Below are 15,234 nucleotides of genomic sequence, written 5' to 3'. Positions count from 1 at the left end.
CACCCGTGGTTCTGCGCTTTTCCCCGGTAGGAAAAAAAAGAGAGAGAGAGAGAGAAATATGGGCCAGCCTGTTCTGTCAGACGTTACCCTCGATCCTGGTGAGGCGGGTTGCTGGCGGGGATGGGCAGGGATCTTGCCGTCGTCGAGTGATTGGCTCTCAAGAGGGTCCCGGCCTGGTCCGGACGCGGTTGACCGTGGGCATCTTGACCGTTACGGACGAGCACGCAGGGATGGGATGGTCATGTAGGCATGCATGTATGTAGATACCAGATGCGAGATCCCCATGATCGTTGGTTCAGCCGGTTGAATCCAAGCGGGAAGCGACCCAAGCCGCTGGCTGCTTTTCTGGGTGAGTTCGACCAACGACGGCGACATTGGGGACGTCGCACACTGGCGGTAAAGATGACCGGTCCTGCGGCCCCCATCAAGCGCAAGTTGAGAATTTGTATCGGAGTTTGGCGAAGGAGCATTCTTGGCTCTCAACCCCCTTTTCTTGCATTGGGGGGGCCGGTCTCTGTGGTTCGTCGAGCGGTGAGACAGGCACAGACTCCTACATACACACCCCACCACCACCGCCGGTAGGACGGATCGCCATTGAAGCCCTCAGGTGGAAGCGCGCGTCTTGTTGCTAGTTGCTTGTGCCGCCACTACATGCTACCGCGTAGCCACGCTCTTTTTGTCGTTGCTTTTTATCTTCTGCCTTCTCGTGCGGCAAGGCTGTCAACTACAGGGATTATATATCAGCCTAACGCCGTAGTTCGGAGTTCGTCCCTACTAGAATGGCCGGAATAGCTTCGCGAGTCTGTGAGACAGGAGGTAGGACTTTGGCCTTCGATATTTCCCATCTAGCAGATAAGTCAGACGGTTCCAGAATTGCCGCCCTGTTCGTACGAACATGTAGATGCCCCATGCGAATTGTGCGACATAACAAACGAAGATCGCCACACATTCGGGTGATGGGAGAGGTCTGGCTGTGTTCTCGAGTCGGCGAGGCCGCCTCGACAAAGATCGTGACGCTCCTACGCCAGAGCCGCCGCCCAAACCCACAAACGCTCAACGGAACCAGGCGCCGAGCTTGGCGAACCACGGAGGACAGAGGCGACAAATGTTTGACAGTGAAGGTCAGCTAAGCAAGTCCCGGAGGGCATTAGGATTGCCGAGCACGTTCGACTAAAAGCACGGTGGGAATCCCTGCCGACACACTACCTCCGAAACTATGTTATGGAATAGGTACAGAGAGACCCTGTCCTCTCCCGCCTGTCCATGCCGATATGCAGACATGGGGCGCCCATCCATACATACTACGTAGTACTGTCAGCGGGAGCAAGGTAGGACACCTCTGCGATCCCCTTAGGAAGGGAACAAATAGCAGAAGAGCGATGGTCAGAGACTTGCACAAGGTCCAAATGTGCACACATCTGAACAAGGACAACAGCAGCAGCAGCAGCAGCGTATACATACTCAGCCTCGGGTGGCACAATGCTGCTTTGAGGAGGTGTTGGGTATCGACTCCTGACAACCCTCTTACAATTGGTCGAAGCGACCTGGACTACTGTCTCGTTCGGTTTGAGGTCATCGTCAGGGATTTGGTTCCACCGGGCTCCTGGGCTTGCTGGACCTGTCCGACGCTCACGTTCCGTTCAGCCATCTGGTCGGCCCCACCCCTCGAGGCCGATGTTCATACGACTTGGCGATTGTCTGGTCTGCCTATCCACCACCCAGACGGTGGCTAGGAAAACGTGCCGTGTCCACACAGGCATGTATGAGTAGGCATGCGGGCAATGTATTTACGTATGTGCACGTGCTGTGAGAGAGGGGGTGGAGGGGGGAACAATTCAGTAGATCCGACGTGCCGATGTGCTCAGGGACGAAGACGACTCGGTCTCGGATATTATTAGATTCCTTTCGTATTTCTTTGCAAGCGTGAGGAGATGAGGCGTGGCCGCGGTCTCGCGAGGGAAAGGGAGGGAAGGGAAAAAAAAGGAGGATGGAGACGAAGGGGGGAAAGGTGACAGCGATAAAAAAAGGACTTGGGATGGGACGGGATGGGATGGAGGGAACCACGACGAAGTCTGCTAACAATTATACGATTGGGCAGAAGACAGCCAGAATCCCCACCTCCGTCACTCAACGGGGCCACTGGAAACACGCCCCATTAGCGGATCAGGTACCGTAGGTACCTTGGGTATAGGTACATTACCTCCAGTGGCTGCCTGCGTTCTGAGTTGTGTCAGTACCGGAGGCAAGTGCCAAATCTATATGTACCTCCTAGGCATGTACATATGCCACCCTTCCCTTGCGCGCTCGCTCTGAGGACAGATGTACCCAACGGTACGTGTGCTCCTACGGTTGTGCGGCGGTTGAGTGGTGCGTAGGTACCTGCCTACCTCCTAATGGGAGGCGGACGTGGGTACCTTCGGGCGGGTGTACCTATGAGGCGAGTTGCTTCGCGGAAACGGCATCCATTGGGTTATGTAATATGGGTCTGCCGCGCTTGAGGCGCCCCACCTGTCTGCACCGTACCTGCTTGAGGTAGGCGAGGTACCCAAGATACGTGTTATGCTATTCGAGGAGGTGCCTGACAGCTCGTATGCAAGGCGACAAGTCCGAGGCCACATATGAGTACATTGGGTACTAGTCAACTTCGTGCTAGACACGGCGCCTTCCACAACCTATTATAGCCTGCGATGGCGGAGACATGGACTAGATGCACAGTGCCAAGACACACTGTCCTTCTTACTTTATCCATATCTGCCCTAGGTACCTACCTGATCAGGGTTACAGACGGCCTGGCGCGCTAGAATATGCATGCACAGCAGCTGTGTGCGTGCGCGCGCGTGTGTCTGTAGGCATGTATATGTATATGCCTTGGGCGGCCCACTCGGATCTTTTTAAGGGAAAAAAATCCCCAATATTTTCTCTCTCCCTGGCGGCCTTGTCTTATTCTCACAATTTTTCCCTTCAGTCGAGCTGTGGTGTGTGTGTGCGCGAGCGAGCGTGTGGTGTGTGAGAGCTACCTCAACTGCCCACTCCGGGGGACCGCCCACCTGCTACTAGTAAGTCAGGCCCCCCATCCCCGTCTGGCGCAGGTCCCCCAGGCCCCCCCAGATTGGGCTAGACGTGTACCTGCCCAGGTACCTACGTAGGTACCTCCATACTTCAGGTACCTGCACCCAACACGTAGAGGCAGGTTAGGTACCTGCCTAAGGTATACCTAGGTACCTCTTATAATACCTATACGTGCATACCTTCCGCCCCATGCTGGCGCCGCGGCAGACAGGTACCTCCGGCCGTGTCACCTCTATGCGTGTACAATGCGATACACGACGTAGATACATCATGATGCATTGCCTCAGGTACCTAACCTAGGAGGGAGTGCGTTAGGTGCGTCTAACCTGGCACTTGCGGCGGGCCGGCCACTGGGCTGCCTGTACTCGCTACTGGCTCGCTGGAACCACCCGCGCCCTTATTCCCTTTTTTCTGGCCTTCCCTCCTTATCCCCCCCCCTCCTCCCTTTTTCCTTGCCCGTCCACCTGCGCTCTACTCTCTCCGTCTTCATCTTCTTCATCCCGTATCGTCGCTGTCGTCGCTTTCTCGGCAATTCTTCTACCCTTTCTCTCCCCCATATTCCTTTCCTTTTTCTTCAAACCCACGCTCTCTTTTCGTATTCATAGCCATTTACGGACTCCGTCACTCCTTTCGGGTCCATTTCGTTCCTTAGGCTTCGCAACTATTACTATAACTATTATACACTTGACCACGGCCCACGTAGTCGCTTACTACCAACATACCGCCTGCTTGTAGTATCTTGTACTGACCACTTCTACCTGAGCCCGTCCTTGCGCTGTAGCCCCATTGCTTTGCGCCGACACTCCTTGACATCCATTCTCCCCTTCTCACCGCTCAGAGATATTATCCTCAGCATAATAATACCTGGCACACACTCGGGCCCTGGCAGGACACACCGTCGACATCGCGACTGAACCCACGATCACGGAACGTCGACCACCAAGCCCAGCCTATTCCCACTTCATACTTTGAACGCTCCTTTTCGACCGAGATCTCGACTAAGAGATGGATATCTCGCTCAAGGTAGAGCACCCGGGTTCCGCGGGGCCGACTGTCGTGGCCCCGGGTCTGTCTACCCCGGAGACCGGCTCGACGCCTACCGGCTCGATCGACGCGAAGAGCAGCCAGTCTCCCTCCCCCTCTGCGCCGTCGAACGGTCAGGCTTCCGCGTCGCGGCGCCCCCCGCGCAAGAGTACTTTGACCCAGCAGCAGAAGAACCAGAAGCGGCAGCGCGCGACTCAGGATCAGCTAACGACACTCGAGATGGAATTCAACAAGAATCCCACCCCGATCGCCAACGTTCGCGAGAGGATTGCGGAGGAAATCAACATGACCGAAAGGTCTGTTCAGATCTGGTTTCAGAACCGGTACGTCGGAGTAGCCTCGGCCTCCTTTCGAGAATCTCGGTGCTGACCCTGAGCAGGCGTGCCAAGATTAAGCTTCTGGCCAAGAAGAGCCTGGAAACAGGCGAGGATATCGACTCTATCCCTGAGTCGATGCGAGCATACCTGGCAATGCAGGCCATGGAATCCGGGAAGGGCCTCGGTGGCCCCTACATGGGACGCACCGGTCTCCTTCCCTACGGCTCCATGATGCTCGGAGGCGAGCAAGGAGGACAGGGCAAAGTCCGTAAGTCTCGTGGCCATAATACCCGCTTGTTTTAGAGGATCCGGCTCACATTTCCTAGTCATCCATCATCTGACCTGCCGGTCCCTGAGCATCGGCAAGTGGACGCGCGTTGGCCAGAACACGATGGATCTCATCATATTCTACTCGCCTGAAAAGTGCACCATGACCTACTACATCAACAATGATCAGGCTGGATACAAGATCGAGTACAACTTCAATGCCATCAAGAACATCTACCTGGAGAACCCCGATGGCGACGCTATGAAGCTGGGCGGGATTGTCATCGAGCTGAACCGCGCTCCCAGCTTCTTCATGGATTCGTCGCCGAACTCTAATGGGTTTGTCCAAGTCGAGGACTTCACCGAGGGCCACCAAGCCACTCACTGCCTCGTTCACCACCTCGGCGGTAACCCTAAGGTTCTCAGTGGCCAGCTCGCCAAGCTAGCGTCGCTCGAATCCTTCACGAACCGACATAACACGGTGCCTTACGACATGAGCCACGCCATGTCGGTCTCTGCTCCGGTGTCTCCCACTAACCGCCCTGCTTCGCAGCCCAACTTTGGTCCGCCCCATATCGGCATGTACCAGGAGTCGCAATGGGGAGTGAACCCGGTGCACGCCGGTATGCGCGCGCCCGGCCATAAGCGACAGCGTAGCCGATCCGTCCCCACAGCCGTCGATTTCTCCATGTTCCAGAACCCGATGCCCGCCTTCTATATTCAACATCCGGGCGAGGGCCAGCCGCAGCACAGCCCCGGCATTTACTCCCCGGTTCCCCAGCAGCCCGCTGGCATGAGCAATGCTGGCCCGAATCTGCGCATAGACACGCAGGCATCCTACGCCATGGACATGCGACAGTATCCGCTCTCCGCCACTACCGCTCCGTCGGAATATTCAAGCCCGAACTACTTCTCCCAAGCTCCCGGGGGCACGCCGTTACCTGCCTCGAGCTTCGGTACGCCGTATGGCGGTGCGTTTCTTTCGCCCCTGCCTCAGATTCCTCAGTCTGTATCTCCGTTGTCATATACGAGCCACGGCGATCCGGCTATCGTTGAACAGTCTCCGCCCTTGAGTATGCTTCAGCGACCAGCCTCTACCGACATGTACGGCATGAGCGACTCGGCTATTTCGGATGACGGCCACGGCCTGAACGAGATGTATTCGAAGCACACCATCAACATTCCCATGCATCCTCACTCGCCTGGCTATATGGAGCCCAGTCAAGCGGACCTGGACATGAGCCAGCTCGTGCAATTCGACGCTGTCGACCCGTCTAGCCTCTCCCCCGAGAGCATGTCTCACCCTTAATGATGCGGGAATGTGGCACGGCTTGGCGAGGTCGGAGATTCGTCTTAGGGCCACGGACACTGGTCTGATATCGTGTTCCCTATCATGTTTTCGTCTTTTTGTCGTTGTGGCGTTGCGGATCTATATACCTCTTGTCGTTTCGGTGATTTTCACTTGTCTTCCCTCTCAAACACCCTTCTCCGGTCTGTTCCTCGACGTACGAGTTTTGGTTCGATTCTTGTCCCATCCCATCTCGATTCCACCGGCCACAAAGCTGGGCACGACGACACCTTGTTTCGGTATCCGATTATGCGTGTCCGGCACAGCGATCGTACGTTCTACTCTACCTCAATAGCGGTATTTTTTGGTTTCTGTTTCTTACCCTTGCGGTCTCGTTACCCTTGAATTTCAAGCGGCCTGCTCTGCACTAATACTGCGAATTTCGGATCTAATCCTTCCCTTCAATCTGGTCTTGAATCTTCCAGCCTTTCTTTTCGTTTTTCCTTTTTTTTTAAGCATTTACGATCATAAGCGATGTTTTTTTCGTTTTTTGGCTGCCGGGCGAACAAAAAAGCAGATGAATATGGAAGAAGCCCAGGAGGCTTGGGTTCGCGGATAGTAATTTTTAAAACCGACCTGCCGGGGATCAGCAGTCGGGCCTCTTCACCACCCCCTTGATTGTAGAGGGCCCGCGGCGAAAGCCCCGTTGCTCTCTCTTTCTCTCTCTCCCTCTAGTCTTAGCCCCGCCTCGTGTAGGTGGATTAACCCGACCAGTACTAATAGTAGCTGGATGAAGACGAAAAATTCTCTGATCACTTTTCCTTGTCACGACTTTACGGCGAGGAATATAATAAGGAATAGAAAAATAACGCAAGCTGAATGTTGATAGCGAGAAAGAAGTGACTGCACCTATGTATTGCGCATCGTATTACGTATTACTGCTTCCGTAAGAGACTGGTTGATGGATCGCATCGTAGCAGTGGGTATTCCTGAGCCCAATCCCACTGAAGAGAGGAAGAGAGGCAGCATCTCTATCTTAGCGTGACTCGAAGCACTATCTACTTGTTAATTGTGGTTATCCAGCATTGGCCGAACCTGTTTACTTGGTTGTCTACATCACCAGGATAAGGATGGACAGGATTGCCAAGTGGATGAGGACGGTATGTCCCTCTAGATAGCCATGCCGTCGACTTGAACCTTTCATACGTTAACACGGAGGTAGGGAGCAGTGGCGGTATCTGGTGCCTCGGAGCGAAATGGAGCAGCAGGTTGATTCTGTCGACTTTCGTCTCTACCCAGCTGGCGTGTGCGTAGTATGTCAGTAAGTAGGGGGGGCGGGTCATGTTCTCTGTTTTGCTTCTTGTTCGGGATATTGGCCGTGTTCTCGGCTCGGCGGGATGTCGTGTGCCTCGGGGGTTCTGGACGGGCGTATCGACTTACGATTGTGATAGATGATAAACTTATGCCTTTTCCCTTTCCCCCTATACCGGTGTATTGGGGGTCATTCGACCCGCGCTTTTTACTGTGTACCTACCAGGTTAGATCCGTCTTACGAGCAGCGTATAAGCTTCGTCGTGCCCGGAAACTAACAATGCCTCTCGCCGCCAGGCTTCCGAACATATAGTCCAAAGAGCCAAGTCTACCCTTGGGGTATTTCCCCTATGCTCTTTAATGTCAAGTAGGACCTGTCAAGTAGGACCTGTCAAGTAGGACCTGTCAAGTAGGACCCTATATCACAAGCCTACGCCTCTAAGACGGAAGTGTGGGCGGCTGCATTTTCCTGCCGCATCGAGTACGGCTTATACCAGACTCGACCGCGATCTTGAACGACGCTGCACAATGGATCGAGCCATAGTACCTATCTCTTCTGTCTCAAGGGGAGCATTCAAATTGTAGGTAGATCGTGTCTGTAGTAACATCCGTTATAGGTATATCGAATGCTGGATTTATTGTTTCTATGCTTAACGCGTTCGTTTCGAGCCATTTCCACAATCTTGTCAATCAGCTAGGTCTATACGAATTCCTCCCCGGTTGAGACGAGGCGCTACCTCTAGTGCAAATCGCCAACTGGGTTGACTTGATGCGTGAAACCAAGCTACTTGCTCATACAATCTGTCTTTTTTTCCTCCCTTGATGCTGTAGCGCGCGCCGACGCAGCAACTGCTTAACCAACCTTCCAGGACAACTTCATCCTATGGTAGATGTGATGCTGGCCGGGTATGAGACCGTCGTTGCGATGTTTCTGCGCATTGTCCTCTTGGCGAACAGCCGATTGGATGCTGCCGTATCTAACGCCTACAACCTCACCTGCGTCTCCAATCGGCGAATATCAGCCCAAAGCAAGCAAAAAAGGAAAAAAAGAGAAACGGGAGTGCCCTCCCCCCGCCCCCTGGCTATGGCCGGCGACACGCTACGATCTGCACAAGACAGATTGGGGCAGTGCACTGGGCGCCGTGTCACCGAGGTGAAGATCATAGCCCTAGAGCGGGTTAACTGACGCAGCACTGCCACTATATACAAGCGAGACAGTGGCAGGCTTGGACCGATCTGGTCGACCTCGGCTTCCGAACACTGACCATTGTCGCGAATCGATTCTTCGGTGCAGCTGTGTTTCCACCGGCGTTACGAAGGCTCGACTCGATTTCCGACGGAGTATTAACTGGTTGGTGCTCCTCTTTTCCGCGTCTGGCAGGTGTTAAAGGTCTGCCGAGCTCTGCTGGGCAGAGTGCCGTGCATCCGCTGCAAGGATGCTTCTGGGGCCGTGACTGTGACCCGGAACCCGGAGGTCTTTCCCATATATGTATTTGTATACATAGGTATGTGTATGTACATAGACTTTTCCGAGAGGGGTGTCGACGAGAGTGGTGTGTCGGACCAGCTCGTCGGCGTCCTCGGAGACCGTGTCGCTGCGGTGATGGAGCGCCCAGCGATGCGGGGAGATATCCTACGTATGCGTACGGGATACGCACTGGATCCTGACGACTCTCCGCCATCCAGAGCTCATTAGGCGTCGTAGTCCGTTCGTCATCATGTCCTAGTCGTGCGAGGCGCAGCGCGTTACTCCGACGCACCTCTGGGATCATAGCCGTGATAGCTCGGCATACCTCGTCTCGTTATGGATCTGGCAGTGGGTGCGTTTTCTCGAAATAGAATCCCGGATTCTTCTTCGACCCTATTATACGGGTACAGGTGGATATACGTTTAAGCCGGCGCGGTGGCATCGCTGTGGGCGGTAGGCTTCAACTCACCACGGACCTCATTGTAGGTGGGTAATACACACCCACTCCATCTATCGTAGGTACGTAGGTAGTGTGGGATGAACAACCCCTCGCGATCTTCGAGAGGGGCTGGATATGTATCCAACCCCTGTCTGTCCTTAACGCTAAGACTTTCCCAGGCTTTACTTTTCGCCAGCTTACCATATCTCTCCCGCTTCTAGAGTTCTAGTGACGATGCTGGGCTTGGTTCCAAGCCCGGATGATGCCTCTCTGAGATAGCATAGCGTCAGGAATGCACATACGGATAGGCTGGTCTCGTCCAGTCATGTTCGCCGCATATTCGCCCGTCTGGTCTTTTGCTCTCCTTGTCGTTCCACGTTGAGCGACAGGGAGCCTATTGGGGAGGAGGGGGGGCTGGACGGCGGGGGGTTAAGCAGTGGTGGCCATGTAAAATGCGCTGGGCACTGAAGGATGTGGCTTTCGGGGCCGCGTAGCTCGCGGGCGCTTCGTTAGATCTTGCGGCTATGTCGAGGTGTAGTGTGGCAGTAAGACCATAGGTATCTGGGAGAGCATGGACGATCTTTTTTTTCTTTGATTTCTTTCTCCTTTCCCCTCCCTTTCTTGCCTCGATAAGTGTCGCCTTTATTCTCTCGTTTCAGGACAAGCAGGTGCATGTGTCGTAGTACCCAGTGAAGGATCGTGTGGGCGTGTTTTGTTTACCACCCTCGTCGACAGCATCATATCATCTTTCCGCCTCCGGTTTCGCATCTGGATAGCCATTTGGATACGTGGCTATTGACCTGTATACCTGCCTATACACTACGCTGGAGCGTCTTCGAGTCCTCGTCAATTCTGCCTGTTCTACGATCGCGCAAGCCGGGTCTTGGTATATGTTGGGGATACAATAACCGTCCAATCATAGCCTGGAAATGAACCGACGATCCTAACGGCCAAGCCCTTGTTGGTTCTCTCGTGGGGATCCCCGGCCGTCGAATATCACCCGAGTTGCGCTTTGGCACGCCTGGGCAAGGTTCTCGGGCCCATAGCTGAAACCCCTCGGTATCATGCCGAACTACAATGACAGATCCGGGCCTACTGAAACACCGCAGCAGCGTCATCTTCTCGATCCCGGGGATGGAAACGCGGACGCCGACATTGGCGAAGAAGTACCAGATCTCGATAGTTGGCGACCAAGACGATCAAATACCCACAGCTCGGCCCAGCGCGTGCGGTTTTCTTACGACGTCCCCTACGATGATGCGCGACATCGCATAGACATGCCTGACCGTATGATCTCCGATTCGATTGACGAAGCCGCCGGGTCGGGCCTGCGAATGGGGTCTGGCGATCCGTCACGGGCTCATGCTTCCTTACCGACAATGACGGGTAGCCCGGATGAGGGAAGACGCGTAGGATACCCGTTCGATGCGCCTTTACAAGCGGAAGAGTCTCGAGGTTCGCGCAAGAATGACAAGCGAACCCAGGAAGCCGAAGATGCCGGCCACGATTCGCAATTCCGGCTCGACAACTATCGCGCGTGGGTAACTCGCCAACAAAAACGAGCGCGAGGACCGCGGGTCAAGCTGGAAAATGCATTCAACGAATACTACCAGAAATGGATCATCGAAGGTCTGCTGCGCCAGCGACCGCTCCCGCCGAGCGTCGACGGCCGGCATATACCCCTCAGCGCCGGCGCTGTCCGCAAGACACCCCTAATCGACGAACGAAGCGGTAAACATTACATTTCGAATTTCATCCGCTCCAGCCGATATACCAAGTGGTCCTTCCTCCCGAAGCAGTTGTATTTCCAGTTCAGCAAGCTCGCCAACTTCTACTTCTTGGTCATCGCTATCCTGCAGCTGATCCCAGGCCTGAGCACCACGGGCTCGTACACCACCCTCATCCCTTTGCTCATATTCGTGTCTTTTAGTATGGCGAAGGAAGGTTACGACGACTATAGAAGATATATCCTCGATAAGACCGAGAATCTTGCGCCGGCGTGGGTTCTCGACCCGGAGGGAACCGCCAGAGATATTAAGGTAAGGGGGTTTGCGACGAAGAGGTTTAGGAAAGGACGGAAGCAGGAACAAGACATGACGGAGCTGCAGGAAATTGGGGAGATCCAAGAGGAGCCGATGTGGTCTGCGATTCAATGGCAAGACCTCAGAGTCGGCGACGTAATTCGATTGCGAAGGGACGACAACGTGCCGGCCGACATCGTGGTCCTCCATGCCACCGGCCATAACGGGATCGCGTATATCGAAACCATGGCGCTCGATGGGGAGACGAACCTCAAAAGCAAGCAAGCGTGCCCCTTAATATCCAAGCATTGCGATACCATCGAGAAGATGGGGAGCTGCCAAGCCGAAATCGTGTCCGAGGATCCTAACGCCGACCTGTACAACTTCGAGGGCCGCGTGACTGTCGAGGGGGAGACTCGGCCCTTGACGATGAACGATGTCGTGTACCGCGGCTCGACCTTGCGGAATACGGACCAGGTGATCGGGCTGGTCGTCAACACGGGCGAGGAGTGCAAGATCCGCATGAACGCAAACAGGAACGTTCGAACGAAGGCTCCTGAGATCCAGACTCTGCTGAATCGTATCGTCATCCTCCTCGTCTTCGTCGTATTGACTCTTACCGTCGGGTGCATGGGTGGCTACTATCTGTTCAGAGAATCCTACGAACGACACGCCCCCTATCTACGCGATGCTGGAGTGCCCTTTACCCAGATTTGGTTTGGGTTCATCATCGCGTTCAACACCTTAATCCCGCTGTCCTTGTATGTCAGTCTTGAGATTATCAAGGTCGGGCAGTTCTTCCTGTTGGACGATGTCGAGATGTACGACCCTGAAACCGATACGCCCATGGTTGTCAATACTACCACCATTCTCGAAAACCTGGGCCAGGTCAACTACGTCTTCTCCGATAAGACCGGCACTCTGACGGAAAACAAGATGCGCTTTAAGAAGCTCAGCGTTGCAGGGACAGCATGGTTCCATGATATGGATACCAGCCAGGATCAGGAGACTGTCGATTTGAAAGGGAAAGGTCCGCAACTCGAGGGCGAAGCAAGCATAAATCTGGCCCTGGAAAGGGACGAGCGGGTCGAGACTCCGTTGATTAGCAGTCAGCATCAGTCCGGTTCCGTTCGGGGGCGACGACATCGCCCAGCACACCCTGCGACAACACCCAAGACCGAAGCCATGCTGAGTTATATCCACCAAAATCCCAACACTGCCTTTTCGAAGAAGGCCCGGCAATTCCTCCTCTGTGTAGCGCTGTGCCATACGTGCTTACCGGAGGTCAAAGAGGACGGCAAGATCGCTTTCCAGGCTGCGTCTCCGGATGAGCTCGCCCTGGTGCAGGCGGCCCGCGATCTCGGCTACCTCCTCGTTGACCGCCCGACGCACTCCATCCATCTCCAATCTCGGAACCTAGAAGGGGAGCTTGTCACGGAGACGTACGAGGTTCTGGACGTCGTCGAGTTTAGCAGTAAGCGAAAGCGCATGTCGATCGTCATACGCATGCCCGACGGTAGAATCTGCGTCTTCTGCAAGGGAGCTGATAACATCCTGATCCCCCGTTTAAAGAATGCCCACCTGGCTAAGAAGAAAGCGTCCGATGTGGAACGAAGGGCGAGTAAGCGGAGGAGCATAGAGGCCAGCAGGGCCATGAGCCGCACGAGTGGCACGTTTAGCAACCCATACAGCCCCAGGAACAGCATAAGCAAGCGTAACAGCATCTTTCGGAGAGGTAGTGAGCGCCAGTCCACTGATGTGGCCCGTCATTCCGTTGTGTCGGACGACCTCGACATTTGGCTCGCGAGGCGCGAGGCCTTGGATTCGGACGATGCTGCCGCAGCAATATACGACGAGGATCCCGACACGGCTCGCCGGTCGATGGGCCTCTCGCCGGTCTTGCTCGCGGGGACCAACGAAGTCTACGACGGGCTCGTGAACGAGGCGGTGGCGGCGGACGACGGCGCCATCTTCGAGCGGTGCTTCCAGCACATCGGCGAGTTCGCCTCGGAGGGTCTCCGGACGCTCCTGTTTGCCTATCGCTACATGCGCGACGAGGAGTACGACGAATGGAAAAAGACATACCGCGCCGCCTCGACCAGCCTGGTGGACCGGCAGCAGCGCATCGAGGAGGCGGCGGAGCTGATCGAGCAGGACTTCGACCTCGCCGGCGCGTCTGCCATCGAGGACAAGCTCCAGGCCGGCGTCCCCGAGACGATCGAGAAGCTTCGCCGGGCCAACATCAAAGTGTGGATGCTCACGGGCGATAAACGCGAGACTGCCATCAATATCGCGCACTCGGCGAGACTGGCGAAGCCCTTCTCCGAGGTCTACATCCTCGACGTCGCCGAGGGCGATTTGCAGGAGAAGATAACCTCGACTCTGATCGACGTCGGCCGCGGGACTGTGGCCCACGCCGTCCTCGTCGTAGACGGCCACACCCTAGGCATCATCGAGAAGGACGAATCGCTGCGAATAATGTTCTACGATCTCGCCGTTCGCATCGATTCCGTGATCTGCTGCCGGGCGTCTCCGTCGCAGAAGGCCGGCTTGGTCCAGTCCATCCGCGACACAGTCCCGTCTTCCCTGACCCTGGCGATCGGCGACGGGTCCAACGACATCGCCATGATCCAAGCGTCACACGTCGGCATCGGCATATCCGGCCGCGAGGGCCTCCAGGCCGCGCGTGTGGCCGACTACTCGATCGCCCAGTTCCGATTCCTCCAGCGGCTCCTCCTCGTCCACGGCCGCTGGATGTACCTCCGCACCGCCAAGTACATCCTCGCGACGTTTTGGAAGGAACTGGTCTTTTATATCGTACAGGCCCAGTACCAGCGCTGGAACGGATATACGGGCACGTCGATCTACGAGGCGTGGAGCTTGACAGTGTTTAACGCCCTCTTCACCTCCCTGCCGGTTATTATGCTTGGTATGTTTGAGCAGGACCTCAAGGCGGAAACACTGCTCGCAGTCCCTGAGCTGTACACGTTCGGCCAGCGGAACCAGGGCTTCAACTTCAAGAAGTATCTCGCCTGGTCGCTCTCCGGCGCCGTCGACACCGTAATCATCTATATGGTCGTCTGGGGCTTCTTCAAGGATATACTCTTCACCGAAAACAACTCCCTCTTCCCCTTTGGGCAACTAGCATTTACCGTCGCTGTGGTGGTTATCAACGTAAAGATCTTGTAAGTCTTTTCCCAGGTATTCATCTATCTTTTTACGAAACGAGTCTAACGTGATGTTCCGAACAGGATCTTGGAGTGCCATAACAAAACCATCATCACATTCACCGGCTTTGCCCTGTCTATCATACTGTGGTTTATGTGGAATCTCGCGATAGGGGGCATCTACCCCGTCGGGATCGGGCCGTACATCGTGCGGGGCTCGTTCGTGCGCGAGTTCGGGAACAAGCTCAGCTGGTGGACGACGGCCGGGGCGGCCACCGCGGCCGTGATCGCGTTCGAGCTCGGCATCACGGCGCTGCAGCGCATCTACTTCCCGCGCGACCACCACCTGTGGCAGGAGATCGAGCGCGAGGGCGGCGTCTTGGAGGTGCTCGCGGAGCACGCCGCTGAGGAGGGCCGCGCGTCCGCCGAGGCAGATCGCCGGGGCGACGGCGCAGCGGCCGCCAGCGATCTCGACCAGCGGCCTCTAAGCCCCGTGCTGAGCGAGGTCTCGTCAGGAAAGGGGCAGCGCCGCAGCTACTACTACGGACCTGAAAGGTCTAACAGCCAATATGTGCCCGGGCCAGCGCAGCGGGGCGAGCGATCCCTAATTAACACGAGCGCGCATGGGCTTACGGCCCATATGGGTGATCGGATATAGACGACATGAGGGAGGGAGCCTTTTCTTTGGAGATATACATATGATTCTCGGAGTAGTTTGGCGTTTGGTGCTTCGATGTGGAAGCTCTCGGTTGTTTTGTTTTTCCACTCTCGAAGGCAGGAGGAGGGCAGGCTACCACTTGACGGGAATACCAAGTGATCATGGGGCTTATGACTCGGGACGCT

At 55.6% G+C, this 15,234-nt stretch overlaps 3 protein-coding genes across 3 annotated transcripts; 2 read left to right on the top strand and 1 right to left on the bottom strand.

Moving 5' to 3' along the window:
• Positions 1-3,978: 3,978 nt before the first annotated feature.
• On the top strand, positions 3,979-6,450 carry GGS23DRAFT_342483 (homeobox-domain-containing protein). The gene is made up of 3 exons (XM_051513059.1): positions 3,979-4,436; positions 4,493-4,698; positions 4,757-6,450. Exons 1-3 carry the CDS (start codon positions 4,075-4,077, stop codon positions 6,004-6,006), a joined length of 1,818 nt encoding a protein of 605 aa, XP_051367755.1. The 5' UTR covers positions 3,979-4,074; the 3' UTR covers positions 6,007-6,450.
• A 1,437-nt stretch (positions 6,451-7,887) lies between these two features.
• Positions 7,888-9,624, bottom strand: GGS23DRAFT_587484 (uncharacterized protein). Its single transcript, XM_051517486.1, has 2 exons — positions 9,383-9,624; positions 7,888-9,283 (listed from the first exon to the last, which is right to left on the bottom strand). The coding sequence occupies exon 2, from the start codon at positions 9,066-9,068 to the stop codon at positions 8,496-8,498; it is 573 nt and encodes a 190-aa protein (XP_051367754.1). The 5' UTR covers positions 9,069-9,283; positions 9,383-9,624; the 3' UTR covers positions 7,888-8,495.
• A 448-nt stretch (positions 9,625-10,072) lies between these two features.
• GGS23DRAFT_342427 (phospholipid-translocating P-type ATPase) lies at positions 10,073-15,160 on the top strand. The gene is made up of 2 exons (XM_051513058.1): positions 10,073-14,409; positions 14,476-15,160. The coding sequence occupies exons 1-2, from the start codon at positions 10,268-10,270 to the stop codon at positions 15,047-15,049; spliced, it is 4,716 nt and encodes a 1,571-aa protein (XP_051367753.1). The 5' UTR covers positions 10,073-10,267; the 3' UTR covers positions 15,050-15,160.
• The last annotated feature ends 74 nt before the right edge of the window (positions 15,161-15,234 follow it).

This window comes from Durotheca rogersii (genome assembly GCF_024521655.1).
Source record: "Durotheca rogersii strain YMJ 92031201 chromosome Unknown GGS23scaffold_38, whole genome shotgun sequence".
NCBI lineage: Eukaryota > Fungi > Ascomycota > Sordariomycetes > Xylariales > Xylariaceae > Durotheca > Durotheca rogersii.
This window is presented reverse-complemented; position numbering and strand designations above follow the sequence as displayed.

Coding starts and splice junctions, on each gene's coding strand:
- GGS23DRAFT_342483 (XM_051513059.1), top strand. CDS start 4,075: ATGGATATCTCGCTCAAGGTAGAGCACCCGGGTTCCGCGGGGCCGACT. Junction 4,437..4,492: donor CAGATCTGGTTTCAGAACCG/GTACGTCGGAGT, acceptor GACCCTGAGCAG/GCGTGCCAAGATTAAGCTTC. Junction 4,699..4,756: donor AGGAGGACAGGGCAAAGTCC/GTAAGTCTCGTG, acceptor CACATTTCCTAG/TCATCCATCATCTGACCTGC.
- GGS23DRAFT_587484 (XM_051517486.1), bottom strand. CDS start 9,068: ATGATCCCAGAGGTGCGTCGGAGTAACGCGCTGCGCCTCGCACGACTA.
- GGS23DRAFT_342427 (XM_051513058.1), top strand. CDS start 10,268: ATGCCGAACTACAATGACAGATCCGGGCCTACTGAAACACCGCAGCAG. Junction 14,410..14,475: donor GTTATCAACGTAAAGATCTT/GTAAGTCTTTTC, acceptor TGTTCCGAACAG/GATCTTGGAGTGCCATAACA.